Source organism: Lepisma saccharinum, chromosome 25 (assembly GCF_977018435.1).
Source record: "Lepisma saccharinum chromosome 25, izLepSacc3.1, whole genome shotgun sequence".
NCBI classification, from domain to species: Eukaryota; Metazoa; Arthropoda; class Insecta; order Zygentoma; family Lepismatidae; genus Lepisma; species Lepisma saccharinum.
In genome coordinates, this window is record NC_139253.1 from 11,516,639 (window position 1) to 11,529,109 (window position 12,471).

Below are 12,471 nucleotides of genomic sequence, written 5' to 3' on the forward strand. Positions count from 1 at the left end.
CAGTTGACACCTCTCAGCAACAGCATATATATATATATATATATATATATATATATATATATATATATATATATGTATGTATGTATGTATGTATGTGTGTGTGTGTGTTGTGTTTGTGTGTGTGTGTGTGTGTGTAAATGTAAATATAGGTAGAGGTGGCCTTCGGCAATATTTTGCAGGGGGAGGGGCAAGATTTGTAGATCCGGCACTGCTAATCGGAACTGGACCTACAGTTTAAACTTGGATCAGAACAGAACGAGTCTACAAGGTGCCTTAAAAGGGAATCGGACCTGAGACCCCTGCAGAGAATGCGTTTTTATTTCTTTGTTTATTTTTTTTACTTCAACAACAGAGGCGTAGCAATGGGTGGGCGAAGTGGGCGAGCGATCGGGTCCTTGCGTCCCATGGGCTTATGATTATTTTTTTAAAATGTAATAAATAGAAGTGAGAAAGATACATGGAAAGGGCTAATTTTTGTGGCCGATAAAACTTGAACATTTTAACTGGTTATAAATTCTAGTGAAACATTACACTTTGATTGAATACGTCAACTACAGAGCATTCCCTGACATTCACTACGAGACTCGGCGGCAAGCGACCCGGCATCAGCGCTTGTCTTTCCCGGTGAACGGGGTCCGCGACAGTAGGTTATTAAAATTACAGTTTTCATATTATATACTAACCTTGACTACAGAAGGTGTTGAAAATGATGCCCCTCTGCTGCAACACATTCCTGGCATCTCCGAAGGAAATTGGCATTTACACGTGCAAGTTCGTCTACTATAATTCTCCCGATTTCTTGTACAATACTCTCTTTTAACTCACGGATGGTATGCGGATTGTCTTTGTATACTTTATTTTTTAGATTTACCCATAAATAGAAATCGCAGGCTGACAATTTTAGCGGCTCTAAATGCTGTGGTTTTTGAAACACCCGTTTCTTGTGAGGCGGCGGATAGATTTCCGAGGAGACTGTTCTAACCTTTGTCCTATCTCATTGAGCTTTTCCTCAGTAAGTGCACGTGGGTTTTTCTTTCCATTTTTATTCAGAACTGACCCTGTTACTCTAAAATGTTTTACGAGGTTTAATATAGTGGTCCTATGTGGAAAGGGAACACCAGGAAATTTCGTTGCAAAACGTCTTCGCACTTCTCCACAATTCCACTTTCGGAAGTAACACTCGACAAGATAAATCCTTTGTTGAAATGTAAACTTTTGTGGTGTCATATTAAGCCACAATCTTCAACACACGGACACGACACGACACGACACAACACAACTTCCGAGGGAGGATTATACTGGCGCTAGTCTGCAACGTCAACAGAAAGGGAAAGAGAGCGAAGGCAGGGAGAGCGAAAAAAACAGACTGTAGCGTGCGACTGTTGCGAACCCCGTTCACCGGGAAAGACAAGCGCTGACGCCGAGCCGCTTGCCGCCGAGTCTCGTAGCGAATGTCAGGGAATGCTCTGTATTTAATATTTTAAATAAACTGGGTGATAACCGTCTGATTTTAGAATATTCAGGAAGCCAAGCAACACCAATGAAACGTTCTCTTGCAAAGGTCGATAAGCATAAACACAATACTTGACTTCTCATAATTTAGCGGTTCGAGAACATCGAGAAACATTATACACAGCAGAAACAACAGAAAATTAAGGAAACTTCACGTATTTGGTGAAATTTCTTTCGAAATATGACCAATTACCACAAGAACATTTCAGACGTATAGGCTACAATAAAATGAGATTCACAATAATTATCCACGTTCTGAAATTCAAAATGAACTGATACAAGTAGCCTAAAGAGCAACGATGTCAAAATGGCTATAAAGAAAAGTAAAATTAGCTAAGTTCAGAAATTTACTAACTTCACGTTCAGTTTCAATATTTACTTTCTTTGAGTTCGAAACTTCTTTTACATTCTAGATTAATTTGTAGATAAGTGAACGTGACCTAACACAAAACAGCACAACAATGTTTAACATACAACAGTTATTGTTCATTGTTGAAGCTCGTTACAGTAGCTATGAAACTACATCCAAAAACTGACGATAAGAATTACATTGTACTTTTACTTAAAGTAAAAGTTCTTCATGCCGAATTTCCATTCAAAGTGGAGAAATGCTGACATCTGCAGGATAGGACGTAAGTTTATGAATTTTATTATTTTCAGTCGTTTTTCTGTAATTTTTGGCTAATAGCGACGATGTGGATGAGTGATGATTTCATCGAATTAAAGAAAGGACACTTACATGGACATCCATGGCCATTTCGAGATTAAAACACGGGAACTCCTGTGGCAAGATCGAAAGTACACTCGGTCACCGAACCGGCGTGTTTATGTTATTAATGCTACATTGATTTGACTTATTTTTCTTCACTTTTCTGCCACTTTTGGCTACTGATGAAGATGAAGATGATGGGACAGTCACCAAAAAATACCCATTCCCAGGCCACTATTTGAACCGGGAGCCTTATTAATGCTATAGATGTTCAAAGCTGTTTGTCTGTAAAATAGATAAACCCTGTGGCCAACAGGTCTTAGAGTGCCAACTCAGAGAATCCCATCACCGCTGCTGCATACAGCTTGATAGATTAGATTGCAGAATGAATGCTAGTTATTCTTTTTATCTGCTATTTTTATATACTAGTTATATCCTGTGTGTTATATTTGTGCTAACAAAATATAACACACAGGATTTTCCTGAGGTAACTTGGATTCTTGCTACAACACAATTATGCCTTGTTTCCATATTAAACACACTTTACTTACAAAGGTAGTTTTTTTTTTTAAAAAAAAATAAAGCACTATACACGTTAAGTTTCCACCCTATATCTCATGGATTCCTGTTATTCGGATGGCAAGGAAAACTGTAGGATCTCTCCCGATAAGGTTTTCCCCTACCGTTTGGTAGGAGACGTCGTGGAAGTTCCACTTAGGACAATGGGCCTGCCTTCGCGTTGGTGGCCCTATACTAGGTGTGATAGTACATGACGTTTTCTGTTGTTCTGCTGTTCGAGTTTGTCAGCTTTGGGATATTGCTGGGTCGGGAAGGTCCTACTTTTGCTCAGTATACACTGTTGTTATGCTGGGGTGAACTTGGCCAGCTTACCACGGTACAATTACAGTAATAGCAGTAATCCCTGAGATCTTCCATGTTACTTCAGGAAAACGTAGCTATGTAATGAAGTATTGATAGCCAGTGTGTGTGTGTGTGTGTAGGTATGCGAATAGTATGTATGTAATGTAAGACCACTAACGGTTTTTCCTTTTGGGTCTGCGAAGGAATTCCTTAAGCTTGTAGGTTAGGTTGAGTGATAGGTATTTTAAGTGCTTTGTGTAAGATTTAACCATGTTAGTATTGCAGACTCAAATGGAAGAATGGTGTATTAGAAGAGATCGCTGTGGACATGAAAGCGAGATCTTGTCATACACAGATGCAATCGACATTTATATGGAGTGCATTTGCATGCGATATATCAAGTCGATTGCAGTTGGTTCTCCGGCGCAAGGCTGTAAGGTACAAATGGCTTTGCGTCCTTCTTCCAACTGAAAAAAAGAGGCCCTCACAGATGGTAGAAACGTTGACGGCGTTGTGAGGCTTTGAACTGACATCTACCTGTACCAACCAAGCCGCATCTTTTCAGGATCTTAAGAGACATATAGGTATTACCCAGGAACTCTTGCAAAGGTCGATAAGCATAAACACAATACTTGACTTCTCATAATTTAGCGGTTCGAGAACATCGAGAAACATTATACACAGCAGAAACAACAGAAAATTAAGGAAACTTCACGTATTTGGTGAAATTTCTTTCGAAATATGACCAATTACCACAAGAACATTTCAGACGTATAGGCTACAATAAAATGAGATTCACAATAATTATCCACGTTCTGAAATTCAAAATGAACTGATACAAGTAGCCTAAAGAGCAACGATGTCAAAATGGCTATAAAGAAAAGTAAAATTAGCTAAGTTCAGAAATTTACTAACTTCACGTTCAGTTTCAATATTTACTTTCTTTGAGTTCGAAACTTCTTTTACATTCTAGATTAATTTGTAGATAAGTGAACGTGACCTAACACAAAACAGCACAACAATGTTTAACATACAACAGTTATTGTTCATTGTTGAAGCTCGTTACAGTAGCTATGAAACTACATCCAAAAACTGACGATAAGAATTACATTGTACTTTTACTTAAAGTAAAAGTTCTTCATGCCGAATTTCCATTCAAAGTGGAGAAATGCTGACATCTGCAGGATAGGACGTAAGTTTATGAATTTTATTATTTTCAGTCGTTTTTCTGTAATTTTTGGCTAATAGCGACGATGTGGATGAGTGATGATTTCATCGAATTAAAGAAAGGACACTTACATGGACATCCATGGCCATTTCGAGATTAAAACACGGGAACTCCTGTGGCAAGATCGAAAGTACACTCGGTCACCGAACCGGCGTGTTTATGTTATTAATGCTACATTGATTTGACTTATTTTTCTTCACTTTTCTGCCACTTTTGGCTACTGATGAAGATGAAGATGATGGGACAGTCACCAAAAAATACCCATTCCCAGGCCACTATTTGAACCGGGAGCCTTATTAATGCTATAGATGTTCAAAGCTGTTTGTCTGTAAAATAGATAAACCCTGTGGCCAACAGGTCTTAGAGTGCCAACTCAGAGAATCCCATCACCGCTGCTGCATACAGCTTGATAGATTAGATTGCAGAATGAATGCTAGTTATTCTTTTTATCTGCTATTTTTATATACTAGTTATATCCTGTGTGTTATATTTGTGCTAACAAAATATAACACACAGGATTTTCCTGAGGTAACTTGGATTCTTGCTACAACACAATTATGCCTTGTTTCCATATTAAACACACTTTACTTACAAAGGTAGTTTTTTTTTTTAAAAAAAAAATAAAGCACTATACACGTTAAGTTTCCACCCTATATCTCATGGATTCCTGTTATTCGGATGGCAAGGAAAACTGTAGGATCTCTCCCGATAAGGTTTTCCCCTACCGTTTGGTAGGAGACGTCGTGGAAGTTCCACTTAGGACAATGGGCCTGCCTTCGCGTTGGTGGCCCTATACTAGGTGTGATAGTACATGACGTTTTCTGTTGTTCTGCTGTTCGAGTTTGTCAGCTTTGGAATATTGCTGGGTCGGGAAGGTCCTACTTTTGCTCAGTATACACTGTTGTTATGCTGGGGTGAACTTGGCCAGCTTACCACGGTACAATTACAGTAATAGCAGTAATCCCTGAGATCTTCCATGTTACTTCAGGAAAACGTAGCTATGTAATGAAGTATTGATAGCCAGTGTGTGTGTGTGTGTGTGTAGGTATGCGAATAGTATGTATGTAATGTAAGACCACTAACGGTTTTTCCTTTTGGGTCTGCGAAGGAATTCCTTAAGCTTGTAGGTTAGGTTGAGTGATAGGTATTTTAAGTGCTTTGTGTAAGATTTAACCATGTTAGTATTGCAGACTCAAATGGAAGAATGGTGTATTAGAAGAGATCGCTGTGGACATGAAAGCGAGATCTTGTCATACACAGATGCAATCGACATTTATATGGAGTGCATTTGCATGCGATATATCAAGTCGATTGCAGTTGGTTCTCCGGCGCAAGGCTGTAAGGTACAAATGGCTTTGCGTCCTTCTTCCAACTGAAAAAAAGAGGCCCTCACAGATGGTAGAAACGTTGACGGCGTTGTGAGGCTTTGAACTGACATCTACCTGTACCAACCAAGCCGCATCTTTTCAGGATCTTAAGAGACATATAGGTATTACCCAGGAACTCTTGCAAAGGTCGATAAGCATAAACACAATACTTGACTTCTCATAATTTAGCGGTTCGAGAACATCGAGAAACATTATACACAGCAGAAACAACAGAAAATTAAGGAAACTTCACGTATTTGGTGAAATTTCTTTCGAAATATGACCAATTACCACAAGAACATTTCAGACGTATAGGCTACAATAAAATGAGATTCACAATAATTATCCACGTTCTGAAATTCAAAATGAACTGATACAAGTAGCCTAAAGAGCAACGATGTCAAAATGGCTATAAAGAAAAGTAAAATTAGCTAAGTTCAGAAATTTACTAACTTCACGTTCAGTTTCAATATTTACTTTCTTTGAGTTCGAAACTTCTTTTACATTCTAGATTAATTTGTAGATAAGTGAACGTGACCTAACACAAAACAGCACAACAATGTTTAACATACAACAGTTATTGTTCATTGTTGAAGCTCGTTACAGTAGCTATGAAACTACATCCAAAAACTGACGATAAGAATTACATTGTACTTTTACTTAAAGTAAAAGTTCTTCATGCCGAATTTCCATTCAAAGTGGAGAAATGCTGACATCTGCAGGATAGGACGTAAGTTTATGAATTTTATTATTTTCAGTCGTTTTTCTGTAATTTTTGGCTAATAGCGACGATGTGGATGAGTGATGATTTCATCGAATTAAAGAAAGGACACTTACATGGACATCCATGGCCATTTCGAGATTAAAACACGGGAACTCCTGTGGCAAGATCGAAAGTACACTCGGTCACCGAACCGGCGTGTTTATGTTATTAATGCTACATTGATTTGACTTATTTTTCTTCACTTTTCTGCCACTTTTGGCTACTGATGAAGATGAAGATGATGGGACAGTCACCAAAAAATACCCATTCCCAGGCCACTATTTGAACCGGGAGCCTTATTAATGCTATAGATGTTCAAAGCTGTTTGTCTGTAAAATAGATAAACCCTGTGGCCAACAGGTCTTAGAGTGCCAACTCAGAGAATCCCATCACCGCTGCTGCATACAGCTTGATAGATTAGATTGCAGAATGAATGCTAGTTATTCTTTTTATCTGCTATTTTTATATACTAGTTATATCCTGTGTGTTATATTTGTGCTAACAAAATATAACACACAGGATTTTCCTGAGGTAACTTGGATTCTTGCTACAACACAATTATGCCTTGTTTCCATATTAAACACACTTTACTTACAAAGGTAGTTTTTTTTTTAAAAAAAAAATAAAGCACTATACACGTTAAGTTTCCACCCTATATCTCATGGATTCCTGTTATTCGGATGGCAAGGAAAACTGTAGGATCTCTCCCGATAAGGTTTTCCCCTACCGTTTGGTAGGAGACGTCGTGGAAGTTCCACTTAGGACAATGGGCCTGCCTTCGCGTTGGTGGCCCTATACTAGGTGTGATAGTACATGACGTTTTCTGTTGTTCTGCTGTTCGAGTTTGTCAGCTTTGGAATATTGCTGGGTCGGGAAGGTCCTACTTTTGCTCAGTATACACTGTTGTTATGCTGGGGTGAACTTGGCCAGCTTACCACGGTACAATTACAGTAATAGCAGTAATCCCTGAGATCTTCCATGTTACTTCAGGAAAACGTAGCTATGTAATGAAGTATTGATAGCCAGTGTGTGTGTGTGTGTGTGTAGGTATGCGAATAGTATGTATGTAATGTAAGACCACTAACGGTTTTTCCTTTTGGGTCTGCGAAGGAATTCCTTAAGCTTGTAGGTTAGGTTGAGTGATAGGTATTTTAAGTGCTTTGTGTAAGATTTAACCATGTTAGTATTGCAGACTCAAATGGAAGAATGGTGTATTAGAAGAGATCGCTGTGGACATGAAAGCGAGATCTTGTCATACACAGATGCAATCGACATTTATATGGAGTGCATTTGCATGCGATATATCAAGTCGATTGCAGTTGGTTCTCCGGCGCAAGGCTGTAAGGTACAAATGGCTTTGCGTCCTTCTTCCAACTGAAAAAAAGAGGCCCTCACAGATGGTAGAAACGTTGACGGCGTTGTGAGGCTTTGAACTGACATCTACCTGTACCAACCAAGCCGCATCTTTTCAGGATCTTAAGAGACATATAGGTATTACCCAGGAACTCTTGATAGAATTATGGAAGTTATTGCACCGACAGGAAAGCATATCAGATGTCCTAACTTCACGGCTCAAAATCAACAACACAAGGAAATTCACAGAGACGAATTCTAGGCCCAGAATTGTGGAATCTAAACCTGGAACCATCTCTAGAAAAATTAGGAAATATTTCGGGATCAAAAGCACAAATAGACTATGCACACGACGTAATAATTGTAATATAAGATAATTCAAGAACAGAGTTGGAAAGGAAGTCCAGCATTGCGATAAACTCTTTCAAGGACTTGTGTGATACGGTGAAATTGATGAATGCCACCCAGGAGACCCACTTTATAATCCTACAGGGTAAGCTGAATGCTAATAAACACCCACAGATGGAACTCAGAGAACGTTTTTAGAAGAGGTAAGGAAGCTAAATATCTAGGTGTGAAATTACGAGAAATACAACGATGACATGGATTATGTAACTTCAAAACCTGAGTCTGTAATAAATAAATTGGTAGCAATACATTCAGACTCCCTATGTCGCTTATAAACCCATACATATTCATAATCTACAACGCAATTGTTTCTTTCGACGGACCAATCTGAGTAGACTATCTAAAATATACTAAAATAACCATCTACTTCACTCTGAACTCCTTAAAAAAGCTAATCCGTAGAGCATAGCTAAAAGAACTACATATTGTTAATATAAAACAGTGCAATTGTAAGTTCTGTTCTGTACCCGACTCTGAAATTCGCCCCTCCCAACAGCAATTTCTGGATCCGCCACTGGTGGCTTCCTGTACATTCTCTCGCCATCTGGCGATTACTAGTGAAGATGTTTATGTTAAATTTCGCCACATTCTCGATTTCAGTCTTGGATGATGTAATTTATGCACCACGAACTTATAATTTCCTCCAGATTAATTTTTATTAAGACCGAATTGTTTCAAGGTGATGATCATTGTATATAACTAAACTGAGTAAACATAAACAACAGTTTTTACCTCTCTCTCCTGCACATTCTACCGTATTGAAAGAAAGCAGGTAAGATCCGTAACAGTTGATCTAAAACCGCGATAAATCATACTAACATACAAACAAAAAATTACACTAGTAACGACGTTTATTATATGCACAATACTCGTTATTGACATGCTTCACATTATGGAAATCTAAGTTAACTTAAGTGTGTGGTTAAATAGATCCAAACATTTGATTAAATCACATTCTATAATACTCCCGATAGTACATAAACTAACGCTCCCGCATTATAATCAACTGGAACCTGTTTCAATGATTTAGATCCAACTTTAAGCGGTGGGCTTAGTTCCGATTAGCCTATCTGAGCGTAAATTTTGATTTAATTTGAGTTATTTAGCGGCGCTTTTCTGCCACTTTTGGCTAATCGCGATGATGAGTGATGAAGATACACTCATAACGAACAACACCCAGTCCTGGATTCGAACCCGGGACCTCTAGCCTTGTGACGTAGTGTGATAACCACTCTGCCACGGAGGTCGGCTATTTGAACGTAGTTAAAACGAAGTTAGCCAAACATTTGATATGGCTGAAATGTAGAACAATATTTAATTTGCTTACATTTCAAGTATTGTATTGCAAATTGAAGCACAATAAAAATAACGAACGGCCCGCGATAAAAGGAGAAGGTGTAACATTTCAAATATTAAAAAGGAGTTTGGCTTGTTAATCAACATGATTCGTTTACTCACTACTTATGATTGCTTCACCGTGATTAAAAAATATTTGATTTCCTTATTTTTTGGTATCCCATGCATAACAACAAAATATTAAAGTCTGATACGATCATTCAGAGGAAACTGTGTTGTTACGATATTCTGATTCAGTGATAGATAGAAGATAATGTACGAATTATTGGAAGAGGAACGCGAAAATGAACTGTAACAGTAAAAATATATATATATTGTCTTGCTGCGACAACCAAACTATTAACTAAGTTCACATTAGACGTATATTTACAGGAACGTCACATAAACCAAATAACTGTGAAACCGGCAAGCATATATTCTATTCAACAAGACGTCCAACAAAATCTGCACATCAAAAACAAGCGATTCCTTTACAGAATGGTGATCCAGTGACATGCCGGTCCTCATTATTTTATTAATGAGCACATGTGGAAGATAAGCAACCTTACCTGTTCCGAAAAACAATATTAGGAAATCACTCTTCATATTGACTAAACTGCAGCAGGAGTCAATCGCCTTTGCTTGCAGAAGCACATACAGCTGCTGGAAGAGATGACGTCGCAAAAATCAATACCCATTGCGCATGGCTACATTCGAGGTACCTTACGTTGTGTCGTTTCAAGGAAAAGGGGTTAAAAATACTTAGGGGGGGCTTCTTGGCGTGAACTACAAGAATATAAACCAAAGTTTTCAATCCCAAATCGCGTGTCATGTTACATGTTAATGCCACCTCTTACATGGAACATTTCAATATTCATAAATTCGTTCGAAACGGATGCTATTCCATGAACATGTTCCTCGCTATTTTATCGTCACTATTCATTCTCAAAAGCCTGATCAGCAGATAAGGGAAATACTAATAACAGAAACAAGATATGGCAAAGATAGTGCGTGCGTGTAACTATCATGCATGTATGCTATCAAAATTTGATATTCGAAGCGTGTTCCTGTCGTTTTGACTAGCTTACATGGCTTGGATGATTTGATTGGAATTAAGTCATCTCCTTCCCAGTGGCGTGGCGTGACTTTTTCAAAAGTGTTACCGGCTATCAGTACGACAATTATGCCTACTATACGTTATCACCCCTCCCCCCCGGTAATGAAAACATGTCTTCGAGCTAGATAAATGTTCATTTCGTTCTTGTTTTGCAATCAGCACAGTGATTTAGCCACAAACACTCCTAGAAAGTAGGGGTGTGCGGATCCCGAAAAGTCGGGACCGGGATCGGGAAAAAAAATTCCCGTTCCGATCCCGACTTCGGGAAATGACTTCCTGACTTTTCGGGATCCCGAGCAGTCGGGAAATGCCGAATGGTCATTTTAAAATCTCGACGTTTTCTGCATTGTAAGTGTCTGGAAATGGGGAATTATTCCCGTCCCGAATGTCGGGATTAAAAAATTTCCCGTCCCGACGAAAAAAATTCTGTCCCGCACAACCCTACTAGAAAGAACTACCACTCATGAGACAGTTACCACGAAAATTCAATGAGGTGTCGGGTCAGTTCGACGTTTGTGTGGTGAGCACTGAGCAGACGACAGAACTCTGCTCCTTTGTGGAAGGGAAGCGCCCAGCTGTATATACTACTGTTGCCAACTTAGTATTTTCGAGCAAGGTTTGTTCAAATCACGAATCACACCAAGGAACTATATTTTAGTCTATTACCTAACTAGCCTCAGTTGTAGTTCAATACAGCCTTGCAGTCTACCTCTAGTTGCTTCGCAGAAATGGTAATCCTATTTTAGGCGGAATTTAGCTCTTTTCTGCCAATCCGATGTGACAACACTGGCTGATCCGGTAGGTCTGAACGGCAACAGGGCCCTTAACAGGCATATGAATAACCCCATAGCACACTATGCCCCAAAGTCCTTCCCCGGTCTTTCCTTGCATTGGCGCCTTCTCCTTTGTTGCTTCTTCAGGGTAGCGGAACGGTCTCCCTCTTCGGTTCCGTCGGCTGCAGAAAAAATGTCCTAGGCAATATCTACTCAACGGCAACGGTGTTCATTAACGTATTTAACAATGTTGTCATTTTATTTAAACAACTTTTTAATTCTTTACATTTTGCTGTTACCTGCGGGAACACCGGCTACATGCACGCCACGCTTCTGACTCCTTCCACCCACGTCATACGGCAACATGTGCCATCAACGAGGAAGGCATAAAGAGCATCACCCACCCCGAACTCTACATTAAAAAAATCAATTAACATTAAATGACGATCTTGATCTTGGCTCAAAATATACCGTCTCCCCGATGACGTCATAGTAACGTCGTCACCACTCGAAATAGATAGCATAAACATATACAGGGTGCAGAGCGTTGAATGCAAACAGGTGCCCTTAATTAAGTTTTTCAGCTTGTGGCACCTTGATACCATGCCCGGTGAGGGTTGGGAAGTCACTCAAAATAGTAATGCGTTATCTTTGCCTTACCCAAAAAGGACGATCGCTATTTAGCCTACTCTTATGCAGTTACTTTCCATCTCTGTAAATCGTCAATTAACATACAGAAATCCTTCATTAAGTTAAAAATAAATAAAACAAAGCAAATCGTCCCTAGGAAAAAGGTCGCTATAGTTCTCCTGTAGGAAAGGGCTTGTGAATTAAATGCCGTAAACAAAACATATTGCTAAAGACGAGTTATTTCCTCACCAAATCTAAAATCTATAAAAACACATCGGAAGGCATAATCTCCCCACACGTGGTTGCGGAGGTTGTAAAAGATCATTCAGGATACAACAAAGAACCACACGGAAGTGTGTCATGCCTACGAGTACAGGCGCCAGAGCCGCGTTAACCTGCAAGAACGCAATGTCTA

General features: G+C 39.1%; 1 protein-coding gene across 1 annotated transcript in view; it reads right to left on the reverse strand.

Moving 5' to 3' along the window:
• The window catches only part of LOC145978538 (lysosome-associated membrane glycoprotein 5), a 37,961-nt gene extending 27,753 nt beyond the window's left edge, over positions 1–10,208 (reverse strand). Inside the window, exon 1 of the mRNA XM_083111198.1 lies at positions 10,106–10,208. Coding sequence (XP_082967324.1) covers positions 10,106–10,142 — 37 coding nt within the window. The 5' untranslated portion in view covers positions 10,143–10,208. The remainder of the gene's footprint in view (positions 1–10,105) is intronic.
• Between the last annotated feature and the right edge of the window lie 2,263 nt (positions 10,209–12,471).